Raw genomic sequence first — 21010 nt, forward strand, 5'->3', positions numbered from 1 at the left:
CCTGGGTAGGACCTGAGCCCAAACTGGATGAGGGACTCCAAGAACCCTCAGAGTCAGCTACTGCTAGAGGCATGTGGAGTCTCAAGTCAGAATCATCTAAAAAAAACTCCTAAGCGGAGAGAGGAGACTTGCACATTTAATATCATTAAGCACCTTTGTAAAAAGGAGTAGTGCTTCTTACAGTAATTATAAATAGTAAAATAGCATTTAGAAAAGAAGCTGGCCTCCGGGCAGGTGGGGGCTCTTTGGTGCATGATAGGCGGCAGCGGCTGGTCTGTCAGAAGCCCCCCAGGTCGTCTGTCAGAAAGGCCAGCAGGAAGCGGCTGACGTGCCTGTCCACGATGACTGGAGAGAAGCCCAGGACGCGCCGGGCCCCTGGCAGCACCTTGGGGTCTAGAACACAAGGGTGTCTCAGAACTGGCTGAAGATGTCTTCTCTTAGCCTGACGTCCTGCGAGTCTTATAGCCGAGTAATGTGGGGTACCCTCCACAGCCAAGTGGGCCTGTCAGGCACTGACCCCACACGACCTCAACAATCTCTGCATGGCCAAAAATGGACTGTAGGGCTGCCATGCTAGGCCGAGAGGGGGCCTCAACCATGGGCCTCCCGTCTATCTGTCAGGGCTATGACACTGGAGAAGACCCCAGACTGTGGGGGGTACCCTACTCCAAGCCCCATGCAAGGCAGGGCTTTCTAACCTCTGAGCTCCAGCTATGCCTCTCTTCCACGAGGCATCATTCTCTAACCCCTGGGGGTAGTGGGCCACCAAGGGCCAGGTATGGGAATCGGGACTCACCACTGCTGGGCCTAGTGGGATTGGGCCCCAAACTCTCTATTTTCCCTGAGCCCAGTTGCTGTCCCACTGCAGGTGAGGAAACGGGTGCAAAGAGGCTGGGGACTAGTGCCTCCCTACAGAACTGTGCAGACAGTGTGCCCAACAAATGTAGGAGCCCTTCTGCCTTGGGGTTTCATGGGGCTGAGGCCTGGACAGGCAGCACCCACCTGGAGGGCAGCAGTAGATGAGGAGGGCCAGCCCTGCGGCCAGGCCAAGACAGGCCAGGAAGGCCACAGGTCCTGGGAGAGAAATGAGCATCAGGGGCTGCCTGCACCTTGGAAGGCGGGGAGGAGTCCTGAGGCTGCAAGGGATAGGCTTGTGTCCCATGCTGGGATCAGCCAGGCAGGGACACCCCCAGTGAGCACCTCAGGGGTTATGTCCATGAAAAGTCAGGAGCAGAGCCCAATTTGGAGTGGAGAAGCCCCGAGGTAGAGGCCTGGGTGTGTGTGTGTGGGAGGGGGCCAAAAGGAGGAAGCAAGAGGTGGTTACCCCTGTCACTGAGCTCTTGGCTTGCGGTGCCTGAGTCTAGCTCTGTGCAATCTGAGTTCTCTGGAAACAAAATCACAGAGTGTGGTTAGTCATGGGTAGGCCAGAGAGGAAAGTCCTCACCCACCCTCAGGAAACCAAGGGGGCTGCCAAGGTCCCTTGGTTCCGGGACCATCCAGCCCCAAGCTGAGTTGTGCTAGACCATGCTGTACTGGCACTGAGCCCTCAGGCCCCCCTTGGGGAGTCAGTGCCAGGGCGGGGACCTTGTACTTTCTAGGACCTTGAGGGCCATGGGGTGGGGATGGGGGAACCATCATTCTCTGGTGGCCAGGAGTCACAACATGCAGCATGAACACCTGCCCATTGAAGGTCTGATGTTCAGTTATCAGCAGGGTGCTCTCTCCCAAGGCCCCCCAACCAGCCACTTGCCAGATGGCCCTAAGAGCACCCGGAAGCATGGAAGGTATTTGACTCCCAACAAGGCTGTGGGGCCCTGGTGGCTGGTGTGACAAAATAGTCCAGTGCCAGAGCTCAGAGCCAGTACTGCCAGCCTGTCCTTTGAGTAAGACATCAGCCCTGGGTATCAGCTGAGTGGAACCATGCCATCCTTCAGGGCCTCTGACTTTTTCTAAGAATCAAGGGACAGTAGCCGCTCCTCCTGGAGACCAGGGCAACCCTACCTGCATCTTCCCCATCCTGCTCCCAGAAGTTCAAAGGGACAAAAGAGAGAGAGAGAGACAGAGACAGGTAGGGAGACAGAGATATCTGTGTTGTTGGAAATACTATCTGCCCTCTAGAGGCCACATGAGACAAGACTTGGCCAGAGGTGGTCCTCTGGAGAGGCACTGAGCACACAGATGCTGAGGCCTGGGGACTGAGACACACACTTACGCAGAGTGTGCCGGCTAGGCAGGCGGCTGTGCAGTGGCTGGGCATGGATATACAAGGCACGGTAGAACTCCTGGCAATCCCGCTCATTGCTCCGCTGCAGGTGGCCCAGGAGGTCACAGAGCCGCACACGCAGGGATGCTTTTGGGTTTCGGAACTGGTGGCATAAGGAGCGCAAAGGAAGATCAGGCTGGAGGATACTGGGCCAAAGGTGGCTGTGGAGTGGGGTTAGAGGGGCCCTGGGGTCAGCCCCCCAACTCCCTCCAGCCTCAGCTTCGTCATGGAGAGATGACTTCCCCTGGATGCTCCAAACACCCCTGGGGAGGTAGTGACTATGACCCATGGCCTCATGGTACCTTGAGACTGTGCTGGGGTCCCAGAATGGATGCTAATCGTCACACTCCCAGTGAGGGCAGAGAGAGGTCACCAACAAAGGTAGTGGTGACATTATCCCATGTGGGAACTTAGTGGCCTGCTGTGTGACTTCAGAAAGTCGCTTCACCCCTGAAGATTCAGTTTGTAAAATGGGAATAATAAACCCACATGGTAGGGTTGTTTCAGGGAATCAATGAGGTAATAGTGTGATAACTTCTAATAGTTTACAGTCTACAGGAATGTGATTCAAGTATTTAAAAAATAAATTGAGGTAAGGATAAAAGAATTGGTTCTTTCATTGTGTTGGATGGAGAAATGTGTGGTTTTAAAGGTCAATGGATGGAACACTTGATTGGCATTGACCACCAGAATCAAGAGGCTGTGACCTGGTGCTGCCACCTGGTGGAGGCATGCCATTCTACATGGAACTGGAATTGAACCACAAATGTGCAGAGCAGTGAGTGCAGGAGCCATTACGTATTCTCCAGGAAAAAGACTATGTGGGTGTAAGCACATGTGCAGAGATTTTTCTTGTGCAAATATCAAAAAATCATTTAAAAATTTTACAATGAACATGTATTAGACTTTTAATCACAATAGTAAGATATAAATTTGAGCTATTTTTAAACTTCTTGTACTACTTTCATCACTTAAAAAGTATCTGAGGGGTGGCTCCATAGTGTAGTGGTTAGTATGTCTGCTTTACATGCAGAAGGTCCTGGGTTCGTGCCCCAGGTGGAGCTATGGACTATACCCTGGGTACACCAGGCCCCCTGGGTGCACCAGGCCCTGGGTGTGCCAGATCCCCTGAGTGCGCCAGGCCGCGGGGTGCACACCACGAGCGTGGGGGAGAAGACGCCCCGCCTTCAGAGATCCAATTCTTAAGGGGAAATGGCAACATCCATAGGTCAAGGGTGGAAGTAGGGGGTGGGGGAAATTAAAGAGGAGAAAAAAGAAAAAAAGAAGTGTCTGAGCCAGTAGCAGGTCCATGTGCATTTCAGTTCTGTCGGGGATCAACCTCACCTGTCTCCAGGAGAGGTCCCAACCCTCTGGACAGCCCTGCATGTGGTACCATTAACCTGTGCCAAGGTAGGAAGCTGCAGTTCCAGGAAAAGGGCTCACTCAGTGACCAAGTTGGGACATGGGCCCTGTATCCCAAGGTCCTAGCTGGCACCCACCCTCAGGGGAGCCAGAAAAATGGGTGTGGCAGGCAAGGTCATCCATTCTCAAGCAGTGTCCATGAACAGGATGGGCCATATTACCCCAAAATCTTTGTCCATTTTCAGAAGAGTGAAAAGTCATGTGGCACCAGGGTAGGGCCTGGCTGATACCATTACTCCCTTCACCCCTGCTCCCAGGTTTGTTGCATGTTATCACATGTCTCCTGTGATACTCCCAGCATCTCTGGAAGGGGCCAGCAGACACAATGACATACAGAGACTGAGACTGAGAGAGTTAATGTTCTGGGCCCAAGGTCACCCCAAAGAGACAGGTTTTCATGTCCGAGCTCTCCTGCCTTCTACTTTCTCCCAACCCAGACAGGAAGGAATAGAAGAGATGCATCCGGCCCACCCCTCAGCACCTTTTCCGCATCCTTGTTGCTGAGGATTTGGGGATAGTAGCGGTTCAGCTGGAGGATGATCCTGTCCACCTGCTGCTCACTCAGACGCCCATGGCCCATCAGAAAAGGCGTGTCCTGAACCAGGCGGTCACAGTAGGTCTGCTCTGAAACAGAGGTAGAGAGTGCGGAAGGCATGAGCCAGCACAGCCTGAGGAGGGGACAGCAGACCCCCACCACGACGCAGTGTTGGTACAAACCCCTTGCATCAAGGCCCCCGTGCCCACGGGAGGCCTGCCAGCTGTAAGCACCTAGACAACTGCTGACATCCCAGTCAGCGTGGGTCTTACTCACAGCCCAGAGCCCCCCAGGCCTTGCCAACCCCCTAGCCAGAATATGGGGTGAGTAGGTGCAGCAAGAACAGTCCAGAGTACTCAAAAGCAGAACAGGAATGTGATTCAAGTATTTGCCTACTCTCTTATATGAAAATAAACTCTGAGGTACTAAGAGTATACTGTCCACAGGCCCCCACAGGGCCCTCTGGACATATCTAGGCCTAGGGAAAGGCACGGGCAACCTGGAAAAGGCCCAACCCACAGCTCCCACAGCCTCCAATGTCATGGAGACAGGAGCACAGGGTTCAGGGTAGTCCATGCTGGCATGACACAGGATCATGTGAGCAGAAGGTGGACAGGATCATCCCCAGTCTGTCTGTAAGGCTTTAAGAAGCTGCCACCAAGAGCAGACCAGGAGGCCTGCCCAGGGAACTGGGAAAGGCTTTTTCTTCTTTCAGAAGCACCATTAAAGAACCTTTGTTGCACCTTCTTCTCCATTAAGAACTTTCCTTAGAATGACAAACTTTTAAAGAGAAGGGATGGGGTAGAGGTCGGCAGGCAGGAGACACAGGGTCTCCAAGGGAGGATCCTGAGTCCCTGTGGCACCAGCTTCCTGAACAGGTACACCACCTTATTTACCTACCTGTGGAAGTTTGTCCCATTCCCTGGTGGACATAGGGGCTAGGGGGTGGGCAGGGCTGTATAGGAAGAGAGTTTTTATATGTGATTGGAGTTAAGTTGGTATCAATTTGAATCAGATTGTTATAACTTTAATAGGTTATGTATAATCCTCATGGTAACCACAAAGAAAATAGCCACACAATATACACAAAATGAAATAAAAATGTGTTGCTACAAAATCAACTAAAAAATCAACTAAAAAAATCAACTAAACAAAAAAAGGCAGTAATGAAAGGAACGAAGGACAAAAAAGCTACAAGACATACAGAAAAAAAAGAGCAAAAGACAAAAACAAGTTATTCCTATCAGTAATTACTTTAAATGTAAATGGACTAAACTCTCCAATCAAAAGGCAGAGATTGACAAAATAGAACTGTGGTTTGTGGTGCTGTGATTTATAAGAAATATATGTTTGGTCTTTGTCCCACTTCCTGGCAAACAGCTCTTAAATCCCAGGAATTTCTTAAGCACTGAGCCATGAATGTGAGAATCTTTTGAGACCCTTTCAACCTCACCTGAGTTTGTGTTAATGAGGTGACTTTTGGAAAGCCCCCGAATAACCACAGGGTGGGTGGGACCTGGTTGCCAGGGGAACCAACCAAATGATTAGAGGGTTGGAACTTTCAGCTCTAACCTCTGGGGAGGGGAGAGAGGGCTAGATGTTGAAAAATCACCCCTTTCCACATGCCTTGCCCTATGTTTCTCTTCCATATGGCTGTTCATTTGTACCCTTTGAAATATCCTTTGTAATAAATCGGCAGCAGTAAGTAAAGTGTTTCCCCCAAGTTCTGTGAGCCACTCTAGCAAATGATCTAACTCAAGGAGGGGGTTATGGGAAATCCAATTTATAGCCAGTTGGTCAGAAGCCAAGGTGACAACCTGAACTTGTGACTGGCATCTGAAGTGGGAGCAGTATTGTGGGACTGAGCCCTTAACCTGTGGGATCTGGTGCTATCTCCAAGTAGATGATATGAGAACTGAGTTAAATTGTAGGACACCAAGTTGGTGTCCACCAGAGAACTGGATAATTGCTTGGGGGAGAGAGACGAACCCCACACATTTGGTGACCATAACTATCAGAAGTATTGAAAAGTTGAGGTTTTTTTGTATGAGTAGAGGAGAAACAGTGTTCTTCTCTCAGGATTAACAAAATGTATAACTCAACTATATGCTGTCTTCAAAAGTTTCATTTTAGATCTAAAGACACAAATAGGGTGAAAAGGAAATGATGGAAAAAGATATTCCATGCAAACAGTAACCAAGAGAGCTTAGGTGGCTATACTAATATGAGTAAAAAAGACTTTAAGTCAAAATTGTTACATGAGACCAAAAAGTACATTATATATTAAGAAAAGGGATATTCTCCAAGGAGGTATAACATATATGCACCAACTATAAGAGCACCAAAATATATGAAGCAAACATTGGTAGAATTGAAAGGAGAAAGCTTTATAATAATACTTTGAGACTTCAATACACAACTTTTAATAACAGACACAACCAGACAGATCAATAAGGAAACAGAGGATGTGAACAGCTCTATAAACCAATTATAACTAACACACAATACTCCACCCACAGAAGCAGAATACACATTCTTTTCAAGTGCACGTAGGATACTTTCTAGAATAGACCTCAAAACAAGTTTGGCCACAAAATAGGGCTTAATAGATTTTAAAAAGATTGAAATTAGGAGAAGAAAAAAAAATGACATAGATGATAGAGGCTCTGTTCATCCCTTTGGCAAACAAGTCAAAGTTGTGATGGAAACAAGGAGCAGCAGCAAGGAAAAATCGCCTGGGATTTAGAGGAACAACCACACAACTAGGCAGAAATCCAAGAAAGCACCCTGCAACAGCAGAAAGGACAGGGTGAGGATGCAGGGCTGCCCAGACTACAGCGGCTGAGTGAGACGGAGGCTGCAGCAGCAGCAGAAGCCTCTTAAAGGGGCCGAGTCTGAGAGCAGATTTTCATGGTGACGGACCTGCTCGCTCTGAGCACCAGAGCCAATTTGGCTGCACACAGTGGGCACCAGGGACTTACAGGGAGACACTGTCGGAGTGAGGACCAGGGCAAAACTCATTTTGTACAGAAGTGCCAGCGGTATCCATTGTTCCCTGTTGAGCCCCCACCCCCATATTCCCAGCTTTCCAGTGCGCCGGACACAGTGCCACCATAGCCATGATGTCATCAAACTGGATACAGAAGTCGCTCCACCCAGAGGATTCCCTGAAACCCCGTCTCCCCCAACTCGCGGCCCCACCCAACCACATCCAGGTATATCCTCAGCAAGTCAGGCGCTCCTTGCTGAGCAGCGCCTAGACTCACACTGGAGGCAGCTGGCCTCGGTTTCTGGTGTGGCTTTTTGAGGCAACTATAAGCACAGCATCTGTGGATTGCTTGCTGAGTCTTCACAGGTGGCCCCGGAGGGGTAGAGCCTTGGGCTAAATTTGGCCTGCAGCTGAACCTCTCACAGGACTGTGCCACTGGATACCTACTTCACAAATCCACACTAATAAGATCAGGAGACTTAGGAGCTTTGCTTAATTCATAGAAACAGACACGAAAAGGCAGCCAAAATGGGAAGACAAAGAAGCAGAAACCATATGAGAGAACAGAACAGAGATCCAGATATAATGGAGTCAAGTAATCTCACGAATGCAGACTTCAAAACACTAGTTATAAAGATGCTCAATGAACTTTTGGGAAATGTAGATAAATTCAGTGAGAACGTCATAAAAAACATAGAAATGGAAATGGGAAGTATAAAAGGGGAACCAGTCAGAAATGAAGAACACATTATCTGAGATGAGAAGTATATTAAATGGCATAAACAAAGGAATAAACAAAGTGAATAAAGAAAAGGCTCAAATGCCCTATCTAGAGGACAGGAAAGCCAATCAGGACACTCAATCAGAATGGCAAGATAAAAGATGCCAAGACTATAAAAATAATTTAAGGAGCATATGGGCCCACACCAAGGCACATCATAATTAAAATGCCAAAGGTTAAATATAAAGAAAGACTCACTTCAGATTAAAAGACGCACACAGACTAAAAGGAAGGAGATGGAAACAGCTATTGCTTTGATGGACCTAGAAGGTATTTAAGTCAGAGAGAGAAAGATAAACACTATATGATTTCACTTATATGCGGAATCTAAGGAATAAAAAGAACAAACTAATGAAAAACAGACTCAGAAATATAGTGGACAATTTGGTGACAAACAGAGGGGAGGTGGTTTTAGGGGGCTGGGAGATTGGGGTGAAAGGTTAAAGAAGTACAAATTAGTAGGTGATGAATGGCCATGGGGATGGGGAGCATGGCACAGGGAATGCAATTAGCATTAATACATTAGCTAGGTGGAGGGTCAGGGGAGGGAGGGAGCAATTGGGGGGATCATTTTACAAACTATATAGATGTCTAACCAATGTACTGTATACTTGAAACTAATTAAAATAAAGAAATTTTTAAAAAACCACCATAAACAAAATCAAGAGAGAAAAAAAGGTTGAAATTATACAGAGAACCTTTTCTGATCACATGGAATAAAGCTAGAAATAAATAATAGAAGGAACACTGAAAATTTAACAAGTATGTTGAAATGAAACAACCAATGGATCAAAGAAGAAATCACAAGGGAAATTAGAAAATACTTTGAGACAAATGAAAATAGAAATACCATATATTACAAGGGATGCAGTGAAAGCAGTGCTGAGAAGGAAATTTATAGCTGTAAATGCAATAAAATAGAAGAAGGATCTTAAATCAATAACCTAATGTTATAGTTCAAGGAATCAGAAAAAGAGTAAACTAAAACCCAAAGCAGCAGAAGGAAGGAAATGATAAAGATTAGAATGAAAGTAAATGAAAGACCAAAAAATAGTAGGAAAAAAAATCAACAAAACCAAAAGTTGGTTCATTGAAAAGATCAAAAATTGACAGACCTTTAGATAGACTGACAAAGAAAAAGAGACTCAGAAATTAGAGTGAAGACATTACTACCAATTTTACAGGAATAAAAAGGATTATAAGAGGGTACTATGAACATTTGTATGCCAATAAATTGGATGACCTAGATGAAATGAACAAACTCCTAAAAATACAATTTACCAAAGCTGAATCATATAGAAATAGAAAATCTGAATAGATGTGTAACTAGGAGGGAGAATAAATAAGTAATCAAAATTGTCCCAGCAAATAAAAGTCCAGGATCAGATGGCTTCACTGGTGACTTCTACCAACATTTAAATAACTAATATCAATCCTTCTCAAACTCTTCCCAAAAAAAACTGGATAGGAAGTAACACTTCAGAACTCATTCTCTGAAGCCATCATTACCTTGATACCAAAACCAAAGACATTAAAAGAAAACTATAGACCAGTATCACTCATATCCATCAATATAATAATTCACATTAATAGCATAAAAGAAAAAATATGATCATCTCAAGTGATACAGGAAAAGCATTTGACAAAATGCAATACTCTCTCTTGATTTAAAATCAGTAAATCAGAAACAGAAGAAAACTTCCTCAACATGATAAAGGTCATACATAAGTCTACAGTAAACATCATATTCAATAACAAAAGATGGAAGCTTTTGCCCTAAGATCAAGTATAAGACAAGGATGCCCACTTTCACCATTTCTATTCAACGTAGTACTAGAAGTCCTATTCAGAGCAAGTAGGCAAGAAAAGGAAATAAAGGCATCCAATTAGAAGGGAAGAAGTAAAATGATCTCTGTTCACAATGACATAATCTTATATATAGAAAACCTCAAACTTAAAACTGTTAGGACTAATATATTCAACAAACTTGCAAGACACAAAATCAACACACAAAAATCAGTTGCATCTCTATACACTAACATTAAACAATCCAAAAAAAACCACAATTCCATCCACAGTAGCATTAAAAATAATAAAATACTTAGGAATAAGTTTACCAATGGAGTGAAAGACTTGTACATTGAAAACCACAAAAAAAAAAAAAAAATTTCTGAAAGAAAAAAACACAAATAAATGGAAAGATATCCCATGTTCATGGACTGGAAAACTTATTATTGTGAAAATGACAATACTACTCAAAGCAATCTGCAAATTCAATATACTCTGTATCCAAATCCCAATGATGATTTTTGCAGAAACAGAGAAGGCCCACCTAAAATTCATATTTCAAAGAACCTTCATTGCAAAAACAATCTTGAAAAAGAACAAAGTTGGAAGACTCGCACTTCTCAATTCCAATACTGCAAAGCTACAGGAATCAAAACAGTGTAGTAGTGGCATAAGGACAAACATACAGAATGATGAACTAGAATAAAAAGTCCAGAAATAAAAAAAATATTTTGAGTGGAAAAAAACAGAGTGAAAAGACAGCCCACAGAATGGAACAGAATATCTGCAAAGCATATATCTGATAAGGGATTACTATCCAGTTTGATGTAGTCCCATTCATTTATTTTTTTCATAAAATCCTCTTTAAGTCCAAGGTTCTTGAGTTTGATCCTATGTTTTCTTCTATGTATTTTATTGATTCCGGTCTCATATTCAGGTCCTTAATCCATTTTGAGTTAATTTTGGTGTGTGGTGATAGACAACAGTCTAGTTTCATTCTTTTGAAGGTGGTTTTCTAGTTTTCCCAGTACCATTTATTGAAGAGGCTTTCCTTTCTCCACTGTATGTTCTTGGCTTTTTTCTCGAAAATTTGCCCATATAAATATGGGTTTACTTTTGGACTCTCGATTCTGTTCCACTGGTTCGTGTGTCTGTTTTGCTGCCAATACCATGCCGTTTTGATTACTGTCGCTTTGTAGTACAATTTGAAGTACGACAGAGTGATGCCTCCCCTCCAGCCTCATTCTTTTTTCTCAGGATGACTATGGCAAGTAGGGGTCTTTTGTGCTTCCATACAAATCTGATGATTTTTTGTTCTGTTTCTGTAAAAAAAGGCCAATGGGATTTTGATGGGGATTGCATTAAATCTGTAATGCTTTAGGTAATATGGTCATTTTAACTATGTTGATTCTTCCAATCCAAGAACACGGAATATCTTTCCATTTCTTTGTATCTTCTTCGATTTCTTTTAATAGGGTCTTGTAGTTTTCATTATATAGGTCCTTCACGTGTTTCATTAAATTTATTCCTGGGTATTTTATTCTTTCTGTTGCAATTGCAAAAGGAATTATTTTTTCCACTTCTTTTTCTGAAGCTTCAGGATTACTATCCAGAATATATAAAGAACTCTTACAACTCAACAACAACAAATTCACAAACAACTCAATTAAAAAAGGACTTGACTATGCATTTCTCCAAAGAAGATATAAAAATGGCTACTAAGCATAAGAAAAGATACTCAGTATCATCAATCATCAGATACATACAAATCAAACCATAATGAGATATTACTTCATTCTCATTAGGAATATATATATATATATATATTTTATAAATATATATATGAAATTGGAACTATCATGCATTGCTGGTGAGCATATAATATGCATAATGAGATATTACTTCATTCTCATTAGGAATATATATATATATATATATCATATATATATATATGAAATTGGAACTATCATGCATTGCTGGTGAGCATATAATATGGTGCAACCACTAAGGAAAAACAGTATGGCAGTTCCTCAAAAAGCTGAACACTGAGTTGTCATATGAATGAGCAATTCTATTCCTAGGAATATACCAAAAAGAACTGAATGCAGAGACTCAAACAGATACTTGCACAGCAGTGTTCAGGGTAGCATTATTCACAGTAGCCAAAAGGTAGAAACAACCAATGGATGAATGAATGAATGAATAAACAAAATGTGGTATATACACATAATAAAATATTATTCAACCTTAAAAAGAAAATTCTGACACACACTACAACAGGGGTGGACCTTGAAAACATTATGCTGTTTAAATAAGTCAGACACAAATGGACAAGTATTGTATGTCTTCACTTATATACCTAGAATAGGCAAATTCTAGAGACAGAAAGTAGAATGGTAGTTACCAGGAGCTGTAGGCATAGAAGAAAGGTGAGTTATTATTTAATGAGGATAGAGTTTCTGTCTGGGATGATAAAAAAAAGTTCTAGAAATGGATAGTGGTTATGGTTTTACAATGTTGTGAATGTATTTAATGCCACTGAAATAGTTAAAATGGTACCACATATGCACATAAAATAAATGGATAATTAAACTGTGGTTCACCTATATGATGAAATATAATTCAGTGATAAAAAGACCTATGGAGTCACAAAAAGACATGGAGGAAACTTAAATGCATATTGCTAAAAGCTAATCTGAAAAGGCTATATATTGCATGATTCGAACATAAAATGGAAAACTATGGAGACAGTAATATTGTGAAGATGACAATACTACTCATGCCAGGGATTAGAGAAGAGGGAAAGGTTGCCAGGGGTTAGGGAAGAGGGAGGGGTGAACAGGTGGAGCCAAGGATTTTTACAGCAATGAAACTACTCTGTATGACACTGTAATGGTGAATACAGGACATTATGCATTTTTCAAAACTCAGAATATACAAGGAGTGAACCATAATGTATAGTTAGTACTAATGTATCAATATTGGTTTATCAAGTGTAACAAACGTACCATCACCAATGCAAGATGTCAACAACAGGAGAAAATGGAGGGGGTGGGGATGGATCCTCTGTACTATCTCCTCAATATGTTATACAGTAAAATTGCTCTAAAACAAAATCTAGTAATTAAAAAGAAATCCTATTTGGAAATTCCAGTGTTGAATTCTGAAGAAAAAATGGGGGTCACAGAAAGCAAATGAATCCCTGGGTCAGGTGGGGTTACCTGGGAAGGAGCAATGGAAATGTTCTGACTTGATTAGGTCTGGGCTGGTATACACTTGTCCAAACTTATCAAAGTATTCACTAAAAAAGAGTGCAGTTGATTGTAAGTAAATTATATCCCAATAGAGTTTTTTTTTTTTTAAATGGGGTCATCATGTTGGAACAAATGAGTCTCCTCCCCGATTTCCTCTGTAGAGTCAACTTAATAGACCGTTTGTCTTCCTCATCTCTCTCATTGTCAACTCCTTCTGGCTAGTCTTTTTGCCCCAGAACACAAATTTCTAACTTCTAAATTCTCCCAGCCTGGAAGACAAACTCATCAGCAGCCCCATCAGTGAGAAGCTGCACACATGGACACTGAGAGACCTGCCACAGCCACATGAGCAGGACCCGCCTGGCCATCTGGCTTCAGCACTCTGACTAAAGTTAAGAATACCAGCCAGAGTTCACAGAGTGTGCCCCATGGCCAGGCACTCTGATTATCTTCATTCTTCATGCAGATTATCTTCATTTTTCAATTGGTGTGAGCACAACTACCACCCCCACTATCAGATGGGGAAAGTGAGGCATAGTGAGTAGATAAAGTATCTGCCCAAGACTTCAGCCAGCTGGGGAGTGATGAATCAAGGTTGGGACCCAAGCACAGTGTAGGCGCCACCTCTCAACATCCAGACTTTCCACTTCACTAACTGACATACTAATTAACCATGCACTTAGCTGCATCATGTCTGCTCTCAGCCAGGCTCACTAGGACAGGCCCAAGGCTGTCCTGTCCAGTATGTGCAGCTGTGCACAGGGCTAGCACACAGTAGGCACTCACTGAAGAGTACTGGAATGAATAGATGTAGGTCTGAGACCCAAGAGCGAGAGCTATTGGTGGACCATGGCCCACACCCAGCATAGGATCCTCCAGTCCTGTGAACCAATAGCCAGGCGGAGCCCCTGTTGCCGCCAGCTGTGACTCATCTGGCACAGTGGTACAGCCTAGGGACTGAGGCTTTGAGTCCTGTCTCACCCTGCATTTCCTGTGGTTGCTGTAAACTGTGCACACAAGCCACACCCAGGCAGCCACTCAGGGCACAAAAAGGTACAGGAAAGGAAACTAATTTGGTTCCAGGTCCTGATGAACATTCCCAGACAGTTTTTACAGAAAGAATGCTGACACAAAACCCACCAAGACTTTGCCAACTAACTTTGCCAAGCCTCACCTCCTCTACCTTTCTGCCTAGCTGGTACCAGGACCACAGACTCCCAACTGGTTACCTGCCTCTCCCTGACACTTACGGCTGGGTGAGAGCTGGCCCCACCTGCACTCACCTAGCCCCCCAGATCCCTGAGCCTTCCCACATGGTGGCCCCCCAACTGTACCATACTGCCCAGGACTCCTACCCCAGGCCAAAAACACCTGTCCCTGTGGTTTCCACCTGGCTAACTTGTGCTTAGCTCACTATCCTCCCAGAGAGGCTCTCTTGAGTTCCCCTAGCTCCTACTCCACCGCAGTACAGATGCTTGGGCCTCAGTCTCCCCTCCTGAATGGACTTTCCCAGAATCCCTTCCTAACCCAGAGTCTGACCTGGCCTTGGGCATGGAGGAGCTGAGACTGCTCACTCCCCAGCATGCCACAGGCAGGGACTGGTTCTGCAGCAACAGTAATAGCTGCAGTAACATTTGGCCAGTGCCTGCCCAGTGTAGACACAGTAGGTCCCACACATACTCCACAGCCTCTCACAGAAGCCACAGAAGCAGCATGCAGCAGGCCCCTGTCAGTGCACAGAGCAGTGAGCTATGGAAGACATGCCTGCAGCCTTGCAGGGCTGCTCATTTGATGCTCCCAGGCCTATGCTTTCTGGGCCTTCGTCTACTGTCCCAAAAATGAAGGGCTGTGAGGAGAAGGGTCTCTAGAGGCCCAGTACACAGAGATGGCAGGAAGAGAGGGAATCAGGGGGCCTGGGAAGGACACAGGTCTAGTCCTAGCTCTGCCACTGACCACCTGAGGCGCCTGGTGCTTGGCACCTGCCCAACATGAGCCTTTGTTTCCTCATCCACACATAAAGATGATATTCCGCATGTTCCCACATAGAGCTGCGGGATGGGAAGTGCCTGCTGCAGGGCCAAGCACAGGTTAGGTGCTCAGAAAGAGCAGCCACAAATAAAAAGGGTTCAGAGGCATGACGGGAGCAGGTGGCAGCTGGGGTCTCTTCTGGCCTAGGCTGGGACAGTGGTGTCCCTGAAGTCACCAGTGTGCAGGATCCAGGCTGGGACTCCAGTGAGTTCTGGGGAGAAAGGACCGGGACTTCTGGGGCCTTCCTGACCCCCTAGGCCTCCCCTAGATGACTTCTGCCCCATGAGGCAGAAGAGTGGGCCCCTCAGGGATGAGATGTGGCTTCTGGGAGCTCCCACATTCCCTGATCACTCTGCCATGGTTCTGTCACAGGCCCATCACCCTCAGGGCTTCTCCAACAGGGGAAGCTCCACAGAGCACTGTGACCCCACTTGGCTTGGGCAGGAGGAAGGTGAGGCCCCCAGAGGCCCTCAGGAATGTTTGGGCTGGTGATTCCATTCTGAAAAAAAGATGTTGGAGGGCCTGGGGCCGCCCAGTGTGGAGCACAAAGCTTTGAGGGGCTCAGTCCGTGTTCCGGATTCCCCTGGACCTGTCCTTAACGGAGCGGTGCAGCTAGAGAAGGAACAGAGAGTCCCCAGGGTACCACACACTGCCGCAAAATGCAGCGCCTGTGGGGCCTCTTGGTCACGTGGCTGTGAAGATGGAGTGTCTATCTCCTACCAGAAGCACAGTAGGACCAGAGAGAGTATTCCTGACACCATTTCTACTTTTACGTCCTACTCTGTCAGGTGGTCTCCTCACCCCAGCACCTCCCCCTCCCCGGCCACAGATGCACACCGGCCTTCGTTCCTCAGAACCTTTCAGGGCCTGACCACACCCTCCACCCCAGAACCCTCCAGGACCTGACCTCGCCCTACGGAAACCTACCGGACTTGACCACGCTCCCAGTCCACTGAACTCCGCAGACAGGGGAGGCTGTCATGGGCACGCAGTCACGGACAAGGTCACTGGGCCAACACAGCGAGAAGCCGCCCCCGGGCCGAAGTCGGTATAACTAGGTTCTGGGGACCACCGGGGTCGCATGCCCATTCAGGGACATCAGGCACGACCTTGGCCCGGCCGCGCTCACCTGTCATGGCGTCGGCACGGCGTGCACTCGGCCGGCACCGGCCCGTAGCCCTGCCGCCGTCTGCCACTCAGTCCGTCAGTTTGGCTGCCGCCAGCGGGCCGGGAGAGACCGCCGCCCACCCATCTGGCTTGGCCTGCCCTTCCCGGAAGGCCCCGCCCCCAGCGTCATTGACGTAGCTGCCCCGCGCCCCGCCCGCCTCACTGAATCCCGCCCCTCACTGAGCCGGGCTTCCTCCAGCGTCAACTGCGGCGCTACCGCAAGACTTTAGCCCCGCCCCTAGCTGAACACCAGCCCCGCTCCTGGGCCACATCCCACAGGAGCTCCAAGTCTCGCTCTTCTTTGAAGCCCGCCCTTCCCGCTAGGCCTCGCCCCCGACGTCGGGGACGTAGCTATCAGAGCCCTGAAACCCGCCCTGACAGAGCCCCACCCTCACGGAAGTCCGCTACGCCCTAGCCACCGCCCAGAACTACGCCTTTCACTGAGCCCCGCCGGCGCCGCCTACGGGGCTTCCAGGAGCCCAGAACCTCGCTCTCGTCCGCTGGTCCTCCGAAACTCTTAACCCAGTCCCTCACACGATCCCCGTCCCCAGCTCCGACGCAGCCTCCTCTGCAGACGACGCACACCTTCCTGGCCCTGCCTTGTCGGAGCACCACCTCGATGCGGACCCCGCCCCTGGCCACAGCCTTCCTAGCTGCGGGGCTGAGGTTCAGGTGGCTAAATCTACCTGGCGCAGTCCGCCGTCCCGCTGGCACCGCCGCGCCTCACTCCCAGAATGAGAAAACTGAGGCTCTGAAGGAAGTGACTTGCCCAAGGTCATGTAGGAGGTCAGGTCGTGCGCGTTCCAGGGCCAGGCCTGCAGCAAAAGGCCAGTAGGCTTTGGCTAAGGAAATCAGCCAAAGAGGGCAGTGCCCGCACAGTGACTCTCCCTAATCTAGGGGAGAAGTCGGACTCAACAGTGTGATGCGGGGGCACTCTCCTCTTAGGGCTCCCACGTGTAAAAGGGGAGCACCAGCCTGTCAGTGTGACCCTGTCATTTAACCTTAGTTACCCAGTCTGTAAAATGGGTGACCTAGGGCAAATCTCTCCTTCTTCGGAGCCCACTCCCCCCCTCTATCGCAGACCTGCCAATTCCAGCTGTGGCACCTACCCCAGAAGCTCCCAGCCCTACAAACTACCATTGTGCAGGGCTCCCACCACAAAATGGAGAGCTGTGGTAGAAAAGGAAAGCAGGGCCTTCACAGCAGCCATTGCAGACTGGGTTTTGATTTTACTTGATTCCTTCTCTACCTGTGCCAGCTGTTCCCCCATTAACATGTTCTAATTTGAGATGCTGGAGCTGGACCGGGAGTGGAAGCCCAAGCTTAGCATTAACTTCTTGGACAGCACAGGGATGGTGTGCTCCCCAAGTCCATGCACTCTCATGTCTGTGCCTTAGCTGTCCCCTGTAAAACAGGGTTAGGACCTACCATCAATGTTGTGTTCAGTCAGGGGCACCCACAGAATGGATACAGTTGTCTCCTGGAAACCCCAAAACCATTGGGCTGAGTCATGGTGGTCACTACCTGAGAGCCAATCCCTCCACAAACACTGGGGGTGCATCTGGCCTGGCTTTGCTAGAAGACCCAGCCTGAGCCTGCCCCAGCCAGGGAGACTACATGGACAAGGATCCCCCAGAATAGAGGACTAGCTCCGGGCTCCAGAGCCTCCCTCCTTGGGAAGTCCCACACAGGGACCTCCAGGGGCCTCTAGAAGAGGACCTCTTGAGCCCAGCAAAACCCAGCTTGAACCCTGTTACTCCACATCCTTTACCTCTCAGTTCATTTCTCCCTCTAGAAGTAATGTCAGTGCTACCATGGCAGGGTCTGGATGGACAGGGGACACAGTGGAGATAGTGGGGTATCCCAGACCCACCCACCTCCAGGGAGCCCCGACTGCTTTCTACATTGCCAGCATTCCACCTTCACAGCCACTCCTGCCACAGGATGGACAGGGAAACAGGTTTGGAGTGGGAAAGTTCCTCTTCCAATGTCCAGAAACCAGGACTGGGCCTCCCAGGTGCAGGACTCTCTCCAAGGACCCCCGCCCCAGAGCTCACAGATGGAGTGCCCCTTGGATGTGCACTCCAGGCTAGTGGAGTGGAAGCCAGCACTGGCAAGAGCCTACAAGCCTAGATCCCTACCTCAGGAACAAAAGGTGTCCCCTGGCTGGAAGCGGTGCAGAGTCCTCGTTGCTCCCCCAGGCTATCACAGAAGTGAGCACTTGGGTGTGGAGTCCTGCCCATTCACAGTGAGAGGGCAGGGATCCTCAGGACCCTCACCCACTCCACTGAGCACTGTGAGTCTCACACACAGAGGGGACCTGATCACCCTGTGCACCGTGCAAACTGAAGTTGCTTCCCACCTGTCCTTGGGTGTCACGGGTGCACTGGCCCTGACCCCAGCCCCAGCCTGAGAGCTTCCATCTGTCTTTAGCTTCTTTCAAATTTTGTAACCATGCTTTATCTGATCAGAAAGTAAATATAATTTTAAATCATCTGGGAAAGCTCACACAACATAGTGTCTGCACTTGCTATTCCCCTGATTTATTCAGGGCCTCCTTACTTATTCAGGCCTCTTCTCAGTCTCCCCTCCAACAGGTCAGTAAAGTCAAAGAGCAAACAAGAAACCAGAGAAAGGTTGGCAGCTCATCTCCCTGATTAATAAAGAGCTCCTATAAATCAGAAAGAGGTCAACACTCCTATGTTCAGAGAAAGAGGAAACATGCCATACCAAGCTGCTCAATTCTATTCATAAGATTTTCATGTTTCATGGATCCATCTAGCACAAATCCAAAGGCCTTACCAGATCCTCTGTGGGTCTGGCCCTGGGGAAGAGGAGCACCTCCCCAGGCTCCCAGTCCTGTCCTCCAGGCACTCCCTGCTACCCCTCTCTCCACTAGAACATCAGCTCTAGGACAGAGGCCATATCATCCTCCAAGATGGCCCCATGATTCTCACATCCTAGGTTATACCATTCTGCAGTCTCCTCCACTCATGGCAAATCAGGCTGGTCTGTGGGACTGGTGAAATGTGGCAGAGGTGATGGTAATGAAGATTCTGAAGTTAGGTTATAAAGGGCATTGTGCCTTCTGCTTTTCTCTCCTAGGTCACTTGTTCTGGGGAGCCAGCTACTACATCATGAAGATGCTCAAGCAGTGCTGAGAAGAGGCCCCATACAGGAACTGAGGCCCCCAGCCAGCAGCTGGCACCAGATTGCCATGAGGAAGTAAATCATGTGGAAGTGGACCCCTGGCCCCCAGTCAAGCCTTCAGAAGAGACCCAGCTGACATGTGACTGCAGCCTCAAGAGAACCCGAGCCAAAGCCACTCTACCAAGCCTCACCCAAAACTGTGAGAGACAATGATGATTATTGTTTTTCAGCCACTACATTTGGGAGTAATTGGTTACATGGGAGTACATAACTAATGCACTAGATGTCTGATCAGAGGTCTGAAGTGAGAGAGTGAGCCACACAATAGTTGGGAAAAGTATTCCAGAGGAAACAGTGCATGCAGGTGCCCCAGGCATAGATGACCTGGGTGACCTTTCTGTGCTTGAGGACCAGCCTGTGTGGCTGGAATAAAGTGAGCAGGGGGATGAGATCAGGTGGTGATGAGCAGGACATGCAGGGTCATGCAGGTCAGGCCTGCAGGATTGGATGTAAGGTCTAAGAGAAAGCAGTCAGGGATTTTGGCCTGGGGGATGGAAGTAGAATCCCTAATTTTTCTCTGGCATGATGGGTTCAGAAGTCTGAGCACATCCACATCTCTGATTACCCAGGTTTAGATAGCCAACAGCCCCAACTTCCTGTTTCTTGGGACACTTACCCTGAATCCCAGCCACCATGCAGGAAGGATGCTTAAGCCACATGTGGTGTTTCCAATGAAAGCCCCAGCTGAGGTCCCAGACAGCTAGTGTCAACTGCCAGGTGAGTGAATGGAGACACCGCTGGAAGATTTTAGCCCTGGCCTTTGCTAACTGCACTTTTGGAGGTGATGCACCAGCAAGAACCGACAGAAACAGTAGAAATAACAACATGGGAGCTGTGGTTTTAAGCCAGTGAGTCAATGTGACTTGCTATCTGGATAAATAGGACACTTAGGTAACCAACTGCTAGGCAATTGACTCATGAGGCATGATCTTTCCCAAACACTGTCCCCCAACTGGGGGATGTTCCACCTAGTGATGAGGTCTCATTTGTGACATCCTAGACCAATTTTGCTCAGCTTCTTTTGGGAACAAGAATGACACTCCAATATTTAAAGCTGATTGGTGTTTCTCTAACTTAGCTGTCACAGCCACTGAAAACCACAGATCTCATCAGCACCATGTGAAAGAGCTGACACAGGCCTCAGAAGATGCGGTGTAACAAGGATGACAAGGTCAGTTGCAGTGGTGTCACTTTTGCCTAGCTGTTCCCTCTCCCTCCCCACAATGGGGAGTCACCCTCCTGGCCCATGAGGTCAGTGTGGTCAATGCATTGCACACACAAGTAAGGTGTGTCCTCTCTAGACCAGATCATGGTGTTGCTGGTGCAAGTTCCTGGGCATCCCTTCCCTCCAAGAGATCTTGGAGGCATGCATTGCAACGGGCTGCTCCACCAGCCTTCATTGGACATGCAGTGAGAGCAAAGGATAAACAAGGTTGTTTGAGCCTCTGGGGCTGGGGCGGGGGGCAGTTGTCATGAGCTGAATGTTTATGTCCCTCCAAAATCCATATAATTTCAGCCCTAACCTCCCATGTGGCTGTATTTGGAGATGGGCCTCTAAGGAAGTAACTAAGGG

The 21010-nt window shown here is 47.5% G+C and overlaps 1 protein-coding gene across 6 annotated transcripts; it reads right to left on the bottom strand.

The window, feature by feature from the left end:
- Positions 1 to 116: 116 nt before the first annotated feature.
- Positions 117 to 16329, bottom strand: CARD19 (caspase recruitment domain family member 19). Of its 6 annotated transcripts, none has more exons than XM_011378934.2 (6): positions 16190 to 16329; positions 4167 to 4309; positions 2213 to 2366; positions 1325 to 1384; positions 1003 to 1074; positions 117 to 393 (listed from the first exon to the last, which is right to left on the bottom strand). In XM_011378934.2, the coding sequence occupies exons 1-6, from the start codon at positions 16194 to 16196 to the stop codon at positions 278 to 280; spliced, it is 552 nt and encodes a 183-aa protein (XP_011377236.1). In that variant the 5' UTR covers positions 16197 to 16329; the 3' UTR covers positions 117 to 277. The 6 variants fall into 6 exon arrangements, with proteins under 6 accessions (XP_011377236.1, XP_011377238.1, XP_023378343.1 ...); XM_011378936.2 differs by having other exon boundaries at positions 4167 to 4304; positions 16190 to 16327; XM_023522575.1 differs by having other exon boundaries at positions 4167 to 4304; positions 15988 to 16327.
- Between the last annotated feature and the right edge of the window lie 4681 nt (positions 16330 to 21010).

This window comes from Pteropus vampyrus, unplaced genomic scaffold, assembly GCF_000151845.1.
Source record: "Pteropus vampyrus isolate Shadow unplaced genomic scaffold, Pvam_2.0 Scaffold349, whole genome shotgun sequence".
NCBI lineage: Eukaryota > Metazoa > Chordata > Mammalia > Chiroptera > Pteropodidae > Pteropus > Pteropus vampyrus.